The sequence below is a fragment of the Meriones unguiculatus genome, chromosome 9 (genome assembly GCF_030254825.1).
Source record: "Meriones unguiculatus strain TT.TT164.6M chromosome 9, Bangor_MerUng_6.1, whole genome shotgun sequence".
Classification (NCBI taxonomy): domain Eukaryota; kingdom Metazoa; phylum Chordata; class Mammalia; order Rodentia; family Muridae; genus Meriones; species Meriones unguiculatus.
In genome coordinates this window covers 99,434,185-99,450,851 of record NC_083357.1, presented here as the reverse complement: position 1 = coordinate 99,450,851, position 16,667 = coordinate 99,434,185, and the positions used below count along the sequence as shown (strand labels likewise).

The 16,667-nt window shown below is 44.5% G+C and overlaps 1 protein-coding gene and 1 long non-coding RNA gene across 4 annotated transcripts; one reads left to right on the top strand and one right to left on the bottom strand.

Moving 5' to 3' along the window:
- Window positions 1–2,069: 2,069 nt before the first annotated feature.
- Cln5 (CLN5 intracellular trafficking protein) lies at window positions 2,070–10,519 on the bottom strand. Of its 3 annotated transcripts, XM_021641231.2 has the most exons (6): window positions 10,257–10,396; window positions 9,855–9,916; window positions 9,514–9,676; window positions 7,697–7,862; window positions 6,043–6,268; window positions 2,070–3,901 (listed from the first exon to the last, which is right to left on the bottom strand). In XM_021641231.2, exons 3-6 carry the CDS (start codon window positions 9,633–9,635, stop codon window positions 3,390–3,392), a joined length of 1,026 nt encoding a protein of 341 aa, XP_021496906.1. In that variant the 5' UTR covers window positions 9,636–9,676; window positions 9,855–9,916; window positions 10,257–10,396; the 3' UTR covers window positions 2,070–3,389. The 3 variants fall into 3 exon arrangements, with proteins under 3 accessions (XP_021496906.1, XP_060247535.1, XP_021496907.2); XM_060391552.1 differs by lacking the exon at window positions 9,855–9,916 and having other exon boundaries at window positions 10,257–10,394; XM_021641232.2 differs by lacking the exons at window positions 9,514–9,676; window positions 9,855–9,916 and having other exon boundaries at window positions 10,257–10,519.
- Window positions 10,483–14,015, top strand: LOC132656524 (uncharacterized). The gene is made up of 2 exons (XR_009594289.1): window positions 10,483–10,676; window positions 12,257–14,015. It is a non-coding gene; the product is annotated as an uncharacterized LOC132656524 (long non-coding RNA).
- The last annotated feature ends 2,652 nt before the right edge of the window (window positions 14,016–16,667 follow it).

Here is a 16,667-nt window from a genome sequence, read left to right as displayed (position 1 = left end):
CACGTCTTTTTCTTCTTTCTTGGGATCCACTGAGTTTAACTAGAGATGCTTACATGAGCCATCTGGTTGTGGCAATACCACTGGAGAAAAATGAGCCTTCTTCCCCCAGCAAACAAACTGTCAGTTTATTAGGGGTGGGGCCCTCCAAGCCCCATCACCATCCATCTGCAGATAAAGGCAGATGCTGTGAGTAGCCATGTCCTGCCCAGATGGCAGCATTTCCTAGCGCCCCTTGCCACCCTCTAGCTCGTAAGCCTCTTCCCTAATGTTTACCCACCCTTGAAGGAAGTGATGATTGATGTGTGTTTAGGGCTGATAGCTAAATCGTTAACTCGCAGCACTCTGACACATACTAGAGTTTTGAATTTCTTTCTGATTTTTCTAAGGAGCTATTATTGATTAGAGGTTCTGAGTATTGATGGTAGTTTTTCACCCTTTAGCTGTTCTATCTGCAACAGTAGATACTTACCTGATAATGAGCCAGATTAATGGGTGATGATACGTTTATTCTGAAGCCCTAATATTCAGTCTTTAACAAAAAGGTTCTCTTAAATACTACACATTTATAATTTGAACTGACATAGAATTAACACATAGATGACAAAATTTGTAGATGCCTGGTTTTTTAAAATACGTATTTATTTTATATATATCATGTATTTATTTTATATGTATCAGTGCTCTGTTTTCATGCACACCAGAAGTAATCAGATCTCATAGATGGTTGTGAGCCACTATGTGGCTGCTGGCAATTGAACTCAGGACCTCTGGAAGAGCAGCCATTGCTCTTAATCACTGAGCCATCTCTCCAGTCCCCTGTACCTCTCTGTTTTTGACAAGAGCAAGAGATAGAAACTGGCCAGGCAGCTTAGGGCAGGGTCCCCAGAAGTAAAGGTTTTTCTTGGTTTAAAATCTGGGCCTGTACTTGGCACTCTGCACAGTTCCATCCTTGTCAAAGCCAAAGATGGCAGAAGGAAGGCCCATCTCTCTCCCTATGAGCATGCCTGTCTGGAGTCCATAGAGCAGCCCTGGACCATCTCAAGGTTGAGCCAGCTGTCTGGCTCACCCACTCCCCATGCTCCAGTTTCTGCTTTAAATCCAATAACCCCCCCCACACACACACGTCCCCTAGATTAGCACTCCATGTTTCCCATTTCCCAGAATCTACTCTGCTACATGGGAACTCTGCTTTCTAAGCTCCCACCTATGAATCTATAATAAAATTACTTTCTAAACCCATCCATACCTATGAAATGCATTCTCTGGATTTACATACAAGAATCTGGAGACCACGGACTAGATAGAAATTTTCTGTGACCTTCAGGCACCTGGAGCACACTTGAAGCAGTACAGAAAGCCTTCTTTAAAGTCAAGAGACACTCCATTTTGATTTCCAAACTACTATTTGAAAGGTGTTCTGAATCATCTCTACCTCAAAGTTGTCTTTGATCTTACAAACCCTTTCACAGCTTGATACTCTTGGGAAATCGTGTGACTTAGGCCTCTTTGCCATCAGCACCTGACTAGTGCTTTCACAAGCTTTCTTCATTTACTAGTATTCTCCACAAAGACCCAGAATGCTTTTTTTACACAGTCGAATATTGTTTTAGAAGTCAAGTTCCATGTTCACGCCCCACCCCAGCCGCCTTTGCTACAAACCAAAGTGACTTAAAATGACATACTTGGTACACGAATCTTTGCCTATCACCTCAGGGCAGCTGGGAATCCTAACTTTAGTTACTCAGAGTGGTGTAGACTAGTGTTGCCTGAGCTCAGCCACTAGACAGTGGTAATGTCAAGTCTTTGGGACACCACTCTCTGAAGACCGTCAGGTCAAGGAGGCTATATTGGTGGGTTGGCACAGGTGCTCATACTCTGAGTGGACAGACGAGAGGCAGTGGAGGACGGCTCCCTCCGTGCAGGAGGACAAGTCTACCTCTTCAGGGTGGGCAGAACAGTGCAGACTGTCCAGTCATCTGGGGCCCCTTTGGCTTTGTGCGGTTTACACTTTTAAACAATAGAAAGTAAATTCCTAGAGGAATAAGATCAAAGATACAAAGTCCAAGCCCTGGTTTTTGTCTTTTTATTAGACAGGAACAACACAGACTGCTAACATTTGGTGCATAGATACTGGTCTAAAGGCCACGATCTGAACAGTGCTGAGAAGCATCCAGTGCATCCGTTCATTCAGCATGATCTGACTGAAATGCAATTCCAGGTCACTTAGCCTTGCTAATAAGCCCTGACTTACACATCTGGGCCAGTGGACATGTAAGATGAGGCTTTTTGTGACAGCTCAACAATAGTGTAATAACCTCTCAAGAGGCACTCAGCTGCTGGGTGGAAATGAGTAACTGGCACATTGCTGTATCAAGCAGATTGTTCTTTGCATTATTGTGCTAGTGTTGAATGGGGGGAAAAACACAACACAAAACCAAACAAAAATAAGTTCAATTGATCAAAATACAGGACCTTGGGAGCCTGTCTAATGCTACTGACAGCAGCAACATAGTGAACTGAAGGTCCTTGACAAAGTCCTATCTTTTCCAGGAAAGTGAACCCTCTCTCACTGTGCTAGCTTTGATGGTGGGCAAACAACCGGAGGGCACACACAAGAAGTCAGACGTACACCTCACGGAGCTATGTCTGCAGCCAGAATCCTCAGTGGCCTGTACTGAGCAACTGCTGGAGCAGAGTGTCCTATCAGCTCACAGTCTCCGTGACCACAGGACCCAGGAATGGAATCTAGGCAAATTCAAGGGTGACTGTTTACAGTGTTCTTTTGATCCCAATAGTCCTGAGACCATAGATACATTCAGTGTGCCACCAATCTTCTCATTCGTGGAAGATGATCATTTTAGAGATAAGAACACAAATCATTTTAGAGATAAGCTTCTATGAGAATGGCCAGTTCGTTGCTAGCCAATTCTAAAATGGTGGCCAGAAATTCTACTGTATTTACCATGTCCAGAAGCAGCCCAAACAAGACTTTAAGGTCATATGAATAGAAAATAGTCAGACCTGGACCCCAGAAGTTGTAATAACTATAAAAACAGCTATTATTTCGATGACTAAAAAGCCCTTAAACTAAGAAACAGTGGTACTGTAACAGAAAAGGTGGCCCTAGAAAAATGACAACACCGGGATCAAAGAATCTCCGTAGCCGAGATCAAGTAATTCTCAGGAAAATCAAGACCACAACACATTCACTTTGGCCAGTTCATTTACGGTTTCTGCTTCTTTCCAAGAGTCTTGAAAGGTCAGTATGCTGCATTTCCAACAAGGAGCACTTCCCCTTCCTGGCCACAGAGGGAAAGGTGAATGAAGACACAAACACAGAAATGCCCTGGAAGAGCACGGTGTGGTGGCTGGAGAGGAACGAGTGTCCTTTACAGGTCAGTCAGTGTTGTATGTCTCGCAGGTAAAGGGATTTCCTCGTATGTTATTTTGACAAAGGGGGGCTTCAGAGGTAGGAACCAATATTCAAAGTTATAAAACAAGTAGAACTCTCTGTGTATAATCACTGAATCAAAAATTTTCAAGAGACTCAACAGAAATTCTTTAGTTGACAAAGATGGTTTAAAGGGGTCATAAAATTTTTTTATGACCAAAGCAAGAGTCTTGTTTCCTTCTGGTCCAAAAATAGATGTTTCATTTCCCAAGTAAGTAGGTTCTCCACTGTAAAGAAATATTCTTGTATAGTTTGTTTCTATCTTCTTGAATTCTGTTCCAAGTTCAGCCAATTTGTCGTATGTCCGTAAGACAAAACTAGAGCAGTCGTAGGGTTCAAACCATGTCTCCACCCCTTTTCCTGGGCTGGCCTGGACCGTCCATGTCTCGTAATAAATCCCTGTTTCATTGTCCTGCTTCACCCACTGTGCCATTTTGTTAAAGGTGTTTCCTAGTTAAAAAAAAAAAAAAAAAAAAAAAGAAAAGAAAAGCAACAGAAATAAGTTTGTAAGATGTTCTGACCCAATTAAGACCAAGGTGGATGGATAAGAAATACTTTAAAACTTCAAAACCCATAAGCTTGTATTCCTACTGAATGCAAGCTTAGCTACACTTTCTTCCATTCTTTGAGGCCTCTAAACTGCAAATACACGATATAATGAGGATATAAAGAGGACTCCTAAAATTCTATAATTATCTAAGCTATGGTCAAATTGGTCAAGAGTATCAGTACACATACGCAGCAGCTGTTTTTCTCTATTCAGCAAGTAAAGGTGAAAAGGGAAGCAAGACCAGGAAGGGGGAAAGACGATGGACACTGTAAGAACAAGAGAAAAGGACAAGTGGATGAACTGGCCACAAGCATGGGATGCTTACTAAGCATGGCTGCTGAGGAGCAGCAGTCCTGGGTCAGCTACATGCAGCCTCTCCCTCCTGTGACTACCAGCCACTCCCTCTCCCTGTACTGCAGTGGTTGGGATACTGCGGAGACCCAGCGCACAGGCTCCTCTCACCAGTCTACCAAACTGGCCACTGCTTGTGGCGGCTTCACAGACTACACAGACTGCTGGTTGGCTAAGTCTTCTACCATCACCTCACCAGATCAGGAGACTCCCTCCAAATGCTGCTCGTCTGCACGGTGTGACCCTTATCTGGTCATATGTAGACACGACAGCTCTAGGCCCCCAAATCTCACCACCAGCAAATCATTCTTGGGTTGTGCCAGCTTGAGTTCATGAGATAAACAACTGTCTGTTGAGTGAATAACCCGCTGGATTCCTTTACTACTTTGGGGGGAATAAAACTGCAGTGTGCTAAAGTCTGCTTTAGAATTGGAGGCATGGGTCGTGGGAGTAACTTGGAAATGCTAAACTTCCAAACACTATGTCATAACATCTAGAGAAAATCATGGGACAGGCTTAATTCTAGGCAGGTTGAAGAATGAATTTAGAAGCTTAAAATTCTAGCAAATGAAAGCATTTTACAGAAGAGAGCGATCACTGTTTCATGATTATCAGCTTATGTGAGAAGGAGAAAGGAGGGTGTGAACTGGCTTGGGATGTAGGACAGAAGCCACTCAGTTTACTGATACTGCTGAAGGAGACAGACTTTCGTGGTTGGGATATTTGGCTCCTGTGAATTAGAAAGTAGGAGGAAAGACTAGAAGAGCAGTGTTTGCATTAAAAGACCTCAACTATAGGCATGGCGTGTTCCGTCCTGCTCTGTGAATGTGAACGTGACAGGCCACGGGGCTGAACTCACCTGTATGAATTCCTTACCTGTAAAAGCCTAAGGGAGGTCTTATCATCCCCACTGAATTATGAGTCAGCACACCTTAAAGTGCTGTGTAAAAACCAACAAATAGAAACCCTGATCATTTCCTCGAGTCCTGGGGCTTGTGGGATGATTAGCATCACCAATGGTGCTTTCATTTCAGCACTGTGCTTTCGGTGGACATGCATAAAGTAAGGTTCACAAGTGGTAGCAGCAGGCTCTGAATTATCCACAAGAGGCCATGGGCCAGTATATATATCTTGGCAAGCAGCACACCACAGTTGTCGAGAGAATGGCCGGCAGGGCTTTCCTATCGGGGCTGAGTCCCACTTACCACCTGGATAGCTTTAACCTCAGTTTCCCCATCTGCACAATGGAGAAAACTGTAACGATTTTTCTCAGGGGGTTGGGATGCTGGTAAGTGATGTCATCTAAGTAGAGCACGAAGCAGGACCAGACCCAGAGAAAACAAACTCTTAATATTTCACCATGTAAAAATAATTTACAACCATTTTTTTTCCAGATATAGTTAAGATACCTTCCTAACAGGGCATTTTATGGGTCTGTTGTCTGTCTGGGTTCCATTTAGCTACACACAGCCTTTGTTTCATCCGTGTCTATTATGGACGGAGCAGATGAGCCATGCATCTCCTAGCAAGGCTCTGCATCAGGATCCGTGTGGTACAAAGTGCAATGGTACCAGAAGTGCAGAACACAAAAGGTCACCATGAGACACGACATGACTGAAATCTCAGTGACTGGATGACATCTTCCATTTACATATTGATGCAATCGTCAAACACTGTCTTTGAAACTTACCAGATATGGTCGCGACTACAGTTAACGTCCCATTTTCCTTCCAGTGTTTATCATCAATTCCTTCAAAAAAGCAGGCTGCTCCCTGGTTACACCAGAATGGAGCATCCATTTCAGGTCGAAGGTGGGGAAATGTGCAGTTGCCAAGCTGGAAAAGCTCATACCATTCCATTGTGTAGTTCTTGCCAGTCAGTATACTCCTGAATCCGATGGCATCGTGCATGATTTTCTGTGTAGGGATAACACAGGTGTAAAAGCATCTGTGAAGTAACCCCAGGCCCAGGTCACCCACAGGGAGAGAGATTGGTATGTCACAAATGTGTGCCTGGTAGAACAACTAACTGCTCAAGGGGCTACATTCCGTGTCACTAACCTTGTGTTGACACCATGGCCCCTCAAAATGCAGGCACCCATCACTCTGGTTTTGGAAAGCAGGGCTAATTTAGCAGGGATGGGAGCTGGGTAAAGACACTTGAAATCTTCTCACAGCTAAGTAATGTAGTAACACAAAAAGCCTTCATGAATGTTCCAAGAAAGAGTGTGCCTTCCTCCCAGGGTGAGTCACTGAGCTGGGAAGGGGCACACAGCAGAGCTTGGAGATCAAGAAGCAATTCCTGCCTGCCATGCCCTTCTTCTCACTCCCAGGAGCTGGGAACAGGAGTAGAGTTTAGATTGTTGCGAGGTAACTCCTCCCGAGAACACAAGGACTCTTAAAACCAACAGAAAGTCTTTATTCACAAGCCAGAGGGCTACACAGGAAACTTGTCCAAGTTTTGTAGTCAAGAGACTTATCAATCTTGGCTTTTTATGTACACACACACACACACACACACACATACACACACACATAAACCATATCCTGATTAATACACTTCGGTTAGCAGGTACAGTTAGCAATAAATGGAGCTACAGAAGTAAAAAAGCAAGGCTCGTACATATAGGGACTTTCCCAGAATTATTTACACTGATGGATTGGGTCTTTGTTCTCGTTTCTGGCAGGTGTTGGGGTCTACATGCTGGGCTCTTAGGTCATAAAGGTGCCTGTAACATGGCGTCAGTTGTGCTAAGGTCTGGAGGCTCATTACAAGATTCTTCATAGCAAAACAGATTAAGGCCAGTGTACTTGTTACTCACTGTGACTTTTGCTTTGTTTTTGAGACAGCCTTATCACGCAGTCCAGGCTGACTCTGGAATGGGTTATTCTGTTGTTTGAACCTTCCAAGTGCTGGGGTTACAGGTGTGCAGTACCATGCCGATTCAATGGTAACTCTTTCTGACTACCAACTTAATGGTGCTACGAACTTTTTCACGGGCTGGGTAAGGGCGCTTGCTCCTGAGTTCAAATCCCTACCATCTAGTTCTATCTATTACCCCAGTGTTGAGGAGGAGGAGACAAGATCACTGGCCAGGCAATGTAGACAAAAATATAAGCTTTAGGTTCAGTGAGAGACCCTCTCCCAAGGGAGCAAGGTGGAAAGAGACACCCAGCTTGCTCCTCCAGTCACTGCATGCTTGTGAAAAGGTGCATACACAGGCATAAACCACAATACAAAGTGTCATCAACAAATATGATGTAGTAGCCATTTGAAAACTCATTTTAGTCAAAGTGATAAATAAATTAGGTAAGCAAAGTTACAAGATCAAGATGCATTCTTACAAAGTGTCCCAGGAGGTCTCCATATTTAAATTCCCAAACAGGAGCCTGTAGTCGTAAGACTTCGATGACGTCACTGTCCTTCATAACTGGGAAGGGTGAGCCAGCAGGACAGAAGGTATATCTTGCTTGACAGTATGGATCTGGCTTCGGACGGAAAGAGAAACGCCTAGTAAGAAAGAGAACCATCAAATTAGATCACAAGAGGAACTAACTGTTCCTCTCACACACTTTAGAATCACAATTTTCATTTCAGGCCCCCCGCCCCGTGTGTGTGTGTGTGTGTGTGTGTGTGTGTGTGTGTGTGTGGTGTTTACAGTAGTGTGTTCATGTGTACAAGTGCCTTTCCTTACACCTTTACACCTTGCGCCTTTATTTTTTGAGACAGGGTCTCTCACTAAACTGGATAGGCAGGGAGCTTCAAGAATCCGCCTTTCTCTCCCTCTCCTTCCACAGGTTAGGGTTACAGGCATGCACTGCCATGCTGATTTCCACAGTATTCATTGTGTATTTACCTACCACGGACAGGACTACCCTGAGGAGAAGGGAAACAAAAGTTACAACCCTATTCCCTTCCTAACCAAGCTTGGTGTTGGATTTGGAAGAGATGGTAGCTGTGGAGAGAGCTAAACTAAGGCACAAAGGAAGAAGAAATCAGTTTCAGCTGTTGGAGAAGGGCAGTACTATTAGGCAAAGACACCAGAGAAGAAAGCTAGGCCAGAAAAGGAAGGAGAATTATTATGAGACACACAGGAAATACCTCTGTACCCTTCCTAATGCTGCAATACAGTTCCTCATGCCGTGGGGACCCCAACCATAAAATTATTTCTTTGGCACTTTATAACTGAATTTTCTACTGTTAGGAATCATAATGTAAATATCTGATAGGCAGATATGGTATGGTATGATATGATATGATATGATATGATATGTGACCACTGGAAAGGGTGGCTGGAAACATAAAGAGGGCACGACTCACAAGCTGAGAACCCACGCGATAGCTCAAGGGGCTGCAGCAGCCACAGACATGAGTTCAGGCCTCAAGACACGGCCATGCACCATGCCTTTAAACCCAGCCTGTGGGGAGGCAGAGGCAGATGGATCTCTGTGAGTTCGAGGCCAGCTGGTCTACAAAGTGAGTCCACAACAGCCAAGGCTACACAAAGAAACCCCGTCTCAAAACAAAACAAAACAAAAAACTAAAAACAAATCAAAACAAACAGAAAAACACAGGAAGGACACCTCAACTGGAACAGGTGGGGGGGGGCATGGCTCAGCACACTTCTCTTCCTGATCACCTTCTACGCGTGGCGACACTTGTGCAAAGGAAAGAGGAAGAATTCTAAGAGCCTAAAGATTCCAGTCAGAGTTATTTTATTTCAGCCTTAACCCAGGAACCAAAACTTCTACGCTAACGCAGATCTTCACCTACTGGCTTAAACAAACATCTAGCTATGTGTGGGCTTCACAACCCTCAGCCAACCTACTCTGGGTCAAAGTGAAGTTAGTAAGTCTAAATCAAGTGGAAGTTTCAAATGGCAAATATACCAAGTCGGGACTTCTTTAGAAAACAAAACCCAGTCAGCCTCGGTGTCCCGGTATAACTAAAAATACTTGGAGATTTACAATTTCACTCTTTTATTGACTGTTTAGTTTTTATTTCTTGTGCACATTTTCATGAAAACCAGCTTCAACTCTAAACTTTTTCATCTACATTAGGCAGAACCAGTTCATGAACAGAACACGCAGATATTTAAGATTGGCAACAGCTGGTTTTAGTTAGAACTGATCCTGCCAACGAGAGTGCTACTATCACTTACTGTTTTCTGTTCAGGCATGTGGGCACGAAGATACTGAGTAATTTTCCTAAGACCACCACACACAGGACGAGCTGACGGAACCAGACTTGACCTGCAGCCTTCAGAACTCCCCGGACGAACATGCCATCCGTCCCTCATCAAGCCGCGATCCTTTCCCCTCATGCTGTGACGTGAAACACTTGTTTTCAAAAGCTGCAGCCCTTTCCCATTTCCACCTCTCCCAGTCCACACCAAGCTCCCCAGCACGATCCCCACCCCAGCGCGCCTCGCGTTTCGCAACCTCCCACGGGCTAATTTAGGGCGAAGACTACAATCATCCTCTCAGGTCCGAGGAGCCCTACCTGCAGGTTGAAGTGGACCAACAAGGTGATCCTGACTGGCCCGGGGAAGAGAGTCTTCGGGTCTGGTGTTTAGAACAGTAAGGACACACCCTGAGCTGTGGCGTTCCCTGTAACTTCTGCCCAGAAGTTTTGCAATGACAGCTAACAATAAAGCATGAACTACAAGGATTCTTCAAAACGTTTGAACCTGCTCTCGGAGCCAGTCATTTGTTCCCAAAAGCCACTCAGCGCAGCACTGTCCCTCTCCATCCCTCCCAGAACTCTGCACTGCCCTGAACCGGTGAAGACCTCTAATCGCCAACGAGCTAGGAACTGCGCTCGCTCGCAGTGCCCCGCCGAGCGGGCCAGGGCATCGGATCCGCGCCCTCCCGTGCCCGCCCCGCCCCGCTCGGCCTCACTCACTTGTAGGGCACCGGCCAGCGGCGCCCGGCCGTCGGGCACGCGCCCAGAGTCGCCGCCAGCCCGAGCAGCGCCAGCGGCCAGCACCTGGGCGCTCGCTGTCGCCCGGCGCGCGCCATCCGCCGCTCGCTGAGATCCCGGAGGCTCCGGCGACCCGGCGTCGGCCTATCGCGCGCGCCGCCGCGGGCGCGTGACCTCGGGGCGCGTGACGCCACCACTGTCCCGGCCCGGCCCGAGCGCCTCTGCTCCATCGCGCGTGCGCCGGAAGCTAAAAGGCTCTGTCCTCCCGGAAGGAGCCTGGAACTGGCAATGCAGACCTCAGCCCAAACAGGTGGCTGTGTGTCACAGCCGCCAGTGCAATGGTGCTTTCTGCCCTCCCTGCAGCCACCACCGCCGAAACGGTAGCCACAACAATAAAAACACGTACGGACTTTCTTGGGCCACATGGTCCCAGGCCAGGCGCCAACAAACAATCTGAACTTGGGGACAGTAGGTGCCCGGGGGATGGGGGGTTAAAAATGGGGACATTACAGGAAATGATTGTCCTCACCTGTCCGGAGCCAGTTGCAAAGGTTGGGAATAACAATAGACAGTTTCACCAGATTTGCTCTGCTCTGCGCTGGTTCTGCCCTCTGCAAAACTTGGTATTCAGCTGTGCCCTCAAGACTGTGGGCTTACACTCCAAGCTATCCTTGCCTGCTCCTTCACACTGGTGATTTTTCTTTAGTGCATGACTTTTCAAAGCTTAGGACCGACCAACAGGGCTAGGTTTAACCCAGTAGTTTACCTTCGGGTCCTCCCTGCCCAGTTTGCAATCTTACGGTTTATCAGGCCACTGACCTGCGCGATGACAGCCAGGAGAACACATGGATGCTGGGGAAGGATGGTGTGGAGATGAGACTGATATGAGCAGTATCTTGGGGGGTCCGAGCAAAGGCTTTGGACCTCTCTGGGTTATAGTGTGAGGTTGATTCTCAGACGTTCTCCTGCCAAAGATTCCATCCTTGCTGATATATTTTCCAAAAGAAAGATCTTAGTCTGTGAGTTTTAGGAGATAAAGTTTCTCAGTGACTTAACAAACAGGATGCCATTATGATACTTTAATTTCTACTAGGGTGGGGGTGAAAGACACTTTCCTAGCAGCTCTCAGGCTGGTTCTAGCTGACTTTACTCCAGGATGAGGGCTACGCAGGCAAGCTTGATAAGTGCAAGCTCATCTCTGCTTTCTCATTTATAATTCCATGAACATACTGAATCATTATTCTGAGAAGGGTTTCCAGATTGCTAAGGGTTTTGTTGAACACAAAGCCTTTACCTTGAGGACACTAATTTTCTAACTACTTTTTTTTTTTTCAAGACAGGGTTTCTCTGTATAACTGCCTTGGCTGTCCTGGAACTCACTTTGTAGACCAGGATGGCCTCAAACTCATAGAGATGCTCCTGCCTCTACCTCCCGAGTGCTGGGATTAAAGGCATGTGCCACCATGCCTCTGGTTTCTAACCACATTTTAATGTAAGAGCCAAGGATATTTAATTTTAACTGCAAATGAATAGTTTCCTCCTACGTTTGTTGGCCTTTGATATACTTACCTGTTTTATAGGTGCCTCACTGCCCTAAACAAATACATCAGCATGCTATAGCCTCTATTTTTAGATTTTTATTGACAGTTTTACTTGCGTATCACAACACAATTTATCTTAGGTCAAAGATGAGTTTATATCACAATTTAGGGTTGAATTTACTAAACTGAGAAATTACAATAGCCATTCATGAAAAAAAAAATAGATGGGGACATCTATTTAATATATGACACTTAAACCCTAATTCCAAATCAAGAAACTTAGGATTTACAACCTTGGACAACTTACACTGAGTCTTTTCGACAAGTCTGAAAGCTTGCACTAATTTATTGATATGACCTTTACTTTTATTTCAAACAGCATGTCAGTCTTCTTTCTCAAGAAAGCCAGCTTCATAACAAACACTTGTCTCTTCTTTACAGGATGTGACAAAATGCGTTGTCTGGACATGGTGGAACATCTGAAATCCACAAACTCAGGAGGCCGAGGCAGGAGGATCAACAGTTGGAAGGCAGCCTAGTCTAATGAGCAATACCTTGTCTCAAAATGAAACCTAAAAGCCGCAATGAACAAACACATTAAAGGCCCTTGCTCTGGACTCTCTGGACTGAACTCCTGTACTGGGTTTTAACAGATCAAACTAAAATGGAATTCCTTGTGCTCTCTGTTGTGTGAACAAAGTGAATTAATTTTGTTATGTGTGTAGGTTTTTCTGCTTGTATGTCTGCACGTCATGTGCATGTAGTGCCCTCAGAAGCAAGAAGAGGTCATCAGATCCTTCCCGGAACTGGAGTTACACACAGTTCTTAGGCACCAGGTGAGTGCTGGGAATCAAACATGAGTCATCTGAAAGAGCATCCAATGAAATCATAACGAAACAGAGAAACTCTGTAACCTGGAGATTTATAGCAACCAATCAAAATAGCCCAAAGTGTGTTGATCTAATAAGGCAGTCCTTTGTGGTGGTTAATCTTCAGGGTCAGTCTGACTACATTTAGAATTACCACAGAAAACACCCTTCTGACGTGTATCTTTGAGAGTGTATCCCGATGTTGGGATTGAAGACAGAAGTGGGTACCCATCCTGAATGTGGCCAGAACCATCCTTTGGATTTGGTCCCAGGCTGAATAAAAAGAAAGCAAGATAGTTACGAGCATTTATCTCTCTCTCTCTCTCTCTCTCTCCTTCCATCCTGTAGATGTAATTGCTACACTAACTCCAGAAACTGTCTGTGTAGCATAAAAATGTGTTATGCAAACATAAAATTATGCAAACAGACGAGGAGACATGTTTCCTATGGGAATTGGCTCCATGGAAGTCCCTAGCAAAAATACCCTATTGGAATAAGACGTGCTCTTATAATCCTGCTTTCTCAGATGCAAGACTGGAATTGATGAGCTCCTTTTTTGCTGTTTCTCTATGATTCTTGAAACAGTACAATTAACTATTCAAGGAAACATTTCTAATAGATCACTAAAAAGCTTTAGCAAATAAGAGTAGAAGGAAAATAAAATTTTAGGAGAGGTAATAAATCAGATTCGGCATCAGGAATTGCTTGTGGAAAAACCAAACATTGTAGGTAGTAAAAGGACAAGAGCTTTAGGGCGTTCTAAAGAAAATGTTTAATCAGGATCTGTTAGGATAAATGCTCTGGATATTCCCACTGCAGTAAAGCTACTACAAAACCATTACCAAATACAGGTGTTTATGATGAGGCAGAAAGAAGATAGGCAAACATAGGAGGTCAAAAAGTTTTGTATTATACTATAAGTTTTACGGACAGGCTAGCTCAAGCATCTTATCTCTAAGGAAAGATTGTAAATCCTTAGCAAGACAAACAGGAGGAATTCTCCTCAATGCTTAACTCTAGGGGGTTGTAAATCTTTAGCCGACTTGGTTCGGAGGGCAATGACAGCCCCTGGCCTTCCACTCACTAATTAGTAGCAGTAAACTGCATAAATACCACTAGTTCTATGGTTGCTCTGTTTAAGAGGCTGTTAGGCCAAGATTTTTTGTAGACACTGCTTCTACCAGGTTACTCTTTCAGTTAAAATGTAAACTTTGTATTGTTGGTAAAAAGTCTGAATGCTCCGGGAAATATGTCAACTTCAGGTGCTTCTTTATGTGATCACTATATAAGTGCTAGCTTGACTTCAGTAAATTGCAGTAGATCCAAATCAACATTACGTGGCGTGGTCTCTGTCATTTCGCCTATCTGTGCCTTCCTGATATCCGAATTCTCTGATTCTCCCGAGGACGAGACTCGGGGCACCCGACGGGGCCAGTCCGCGGCATGTAATAAAACCATTTGTCTCATGCTCCAGCACCGTGCCCCCACCATGATGAACTATAGTCTCAAACTTCAGCCACAATAAGCCCTTTCTTCCTTTATGTTGCTTTTGTTAGATATTTTGCCATAACAGAGTAACGAGTGCCCCCCTCCACTTGACCTCTTGCAAAATAACCTGATGTTAGCCAGCCCACTGCTTGGACTTCTGTTTTCTTTCTCCTGCCTTAGTTACATGAACCAGACTCTGTGCCATGCCAGCATATCTAATCTATTTTGGGTGGCATGCTGTCATGGTTGTGAGTCACCAATAGACACCAAATAGATTTTTAAGACAAATTTGTGGATGTACATTTGCACAAGCTTTGTTGGTATAATCTAATAAACTCAGCTTAAAATCGAATTCCAGTATACATACTGGTTTTGAAAGTCTAACTCAGGGCCTGAGAGAAGTTAAGTGAGAGCTTTACCACTGAGCCACACCCCATTTTACCTACACATATCAAAGAAAATGGAGGATACAAACTATTCAGGGAGGAAAGGTTCTGACAGAGACAGTAGTTGCTCTCTGTACCCTACCACAAAGCTGTACCTTGAGAGTGTTACTGTCTGAATTCGAACGTAAGGGATGTTGGCTCAGAGACAATGAGTGCTTTCCTTGGTATCAACAGACAGCGATGGAGACAGATCTGACCTCCAACACTCACAACCAGACCAGAGTATTTTGTTTCCCAAACTCAATATTTTTATTCTTCTTCTACTAATTGTATCTATCGATACAGATGTGTTTTCATGAACAGCTGCCCATTCTTCTGCTTGTCACAGAAGTCATGTGTACTTCTCTTTCCTAATCTGGGCCTCTGGCACCCACAATGGTCAGCCATATCAGTCTCTTTCTAGGTCAAAGGCTAGAGGCAGCCTTCCGGGTGTGCAACCTTCCACCCCATGATTTTGAACAGCTCAAGTTAGAGTTCTGCTTGAATGTGGATTCAGGGTGCTACTAAACCCTGGGACCATAAGGCCACAGTGAATTTCTGCCGGAAGACACACGGCTAATAATTGAATGCTTGAATGACAAAAACAGCATTCCTGCAGTCTGCAGATTTCAGTCTCTAATAATAAAACAACAAATGGCTTTCAACTATCTTGTGGATGGGAGAAACACGGCTGTTCTAGCCAAACAAAACATAAAGCAAACAAACAAACAAACAAACAAACAAACAAAAACCCAACCAACCAACCAAAACAAAACAAATGTAAATCTTTCCTGTGGTCATATAAGAAAACTGAGCTCTGGATTTCTACACCATGAGACAAAAAATACAAATATGGAGCTTAACTGCATGCTAGCCCATACTACCCGTTCACGACCCTTAGTTAGAGTCCAGGCTCCATAAAGATATGGGACTGCTATAAGATCCCTAAGGCACTCTTTGCCCTCCAGTTCTGAGGCTGGTGAAGCAGAGACTCAGTTTCTTGGTTAAAAATACTTCAAGACTTTTTGGATCTGTTGCTCTCCTTGTAGAGCTCCTGTCCCCTCCAGGTCTTACTATCCCCCCTTCTTTCATAAGATTCCCTGCACTCTGCCCAAAGTTTGGCTATGAGTCTCAACATCTGCCTTGATGCCCTGCAGGATAGAGCCTTTCAGAGACCCTCTGTGGTAGGCTCCTGTCCTGTTCCCTGTTTTCTCCCTCCTCCGATGTCCATCCTCTTTGCCTTTCTGAATGGGGATTGAGCATCTTAGTCAGAGTCCTCCTTCTTGATTAGCTTTCTTAGGTGTACAGATTTTAGTATGTTTATCCTAATTATATGTCTAACATCCACTTATGAGTGAGTATATATCCTATGTGTCTTTCTGCTTCTGGGATACCTCATTCAGGATGATCTTCTCTAATCCCTACCATTTGCCTGCAAATTTCGTGAGTTCCTTGTTTTTTTATTGCTGAGCAATATTCCATTGTGTAGATGTACCACAATTTCTGTATCCATTTCTCAACTGAGGGGCATCTGGGCTGTTTCCAGCTTCTGGCTATTACAAATAAAGCTGCTGCAAACATGGTTGAGCAGATGGGAGCAGCCTTACCAGGCCATAGAGGAAGACAATGTAGCCAATCCTGATGAGACCTGATAGACTAGGATCAGAGGGAAGGGGAGGAGGACCTCCCTTATCAGTGGGCTGGGGGAGGGGCATGGATGGGAAAGAGGGAGGAAAGGTGGGATTGGGAGGGGGGGAGGAAGGGTGGTACGGGGGGGATACAAAGTGAATAAACCATAATTAATAAAAATAAAAATAATTTAAAAAGTTTGAAACTAAGCTCACAACCAAAATTTTTCTTGTAATGAAAGTAGCAGATGAGATGAGATGATACAATTGTTCCTGTTTTAATTATGACATGAATATTCAATCAGTGTCCAAATTTTAGAGAGTCTATCCAAACAGAAATATAGCAATGACAAAAGGACTGAACATTTGGCAGCATTCAAATCAAGTAGATAGGAAGCCAGCATTTTCCTGAGCTCCCAGGCTTATGTGGACTGAAGAAGGG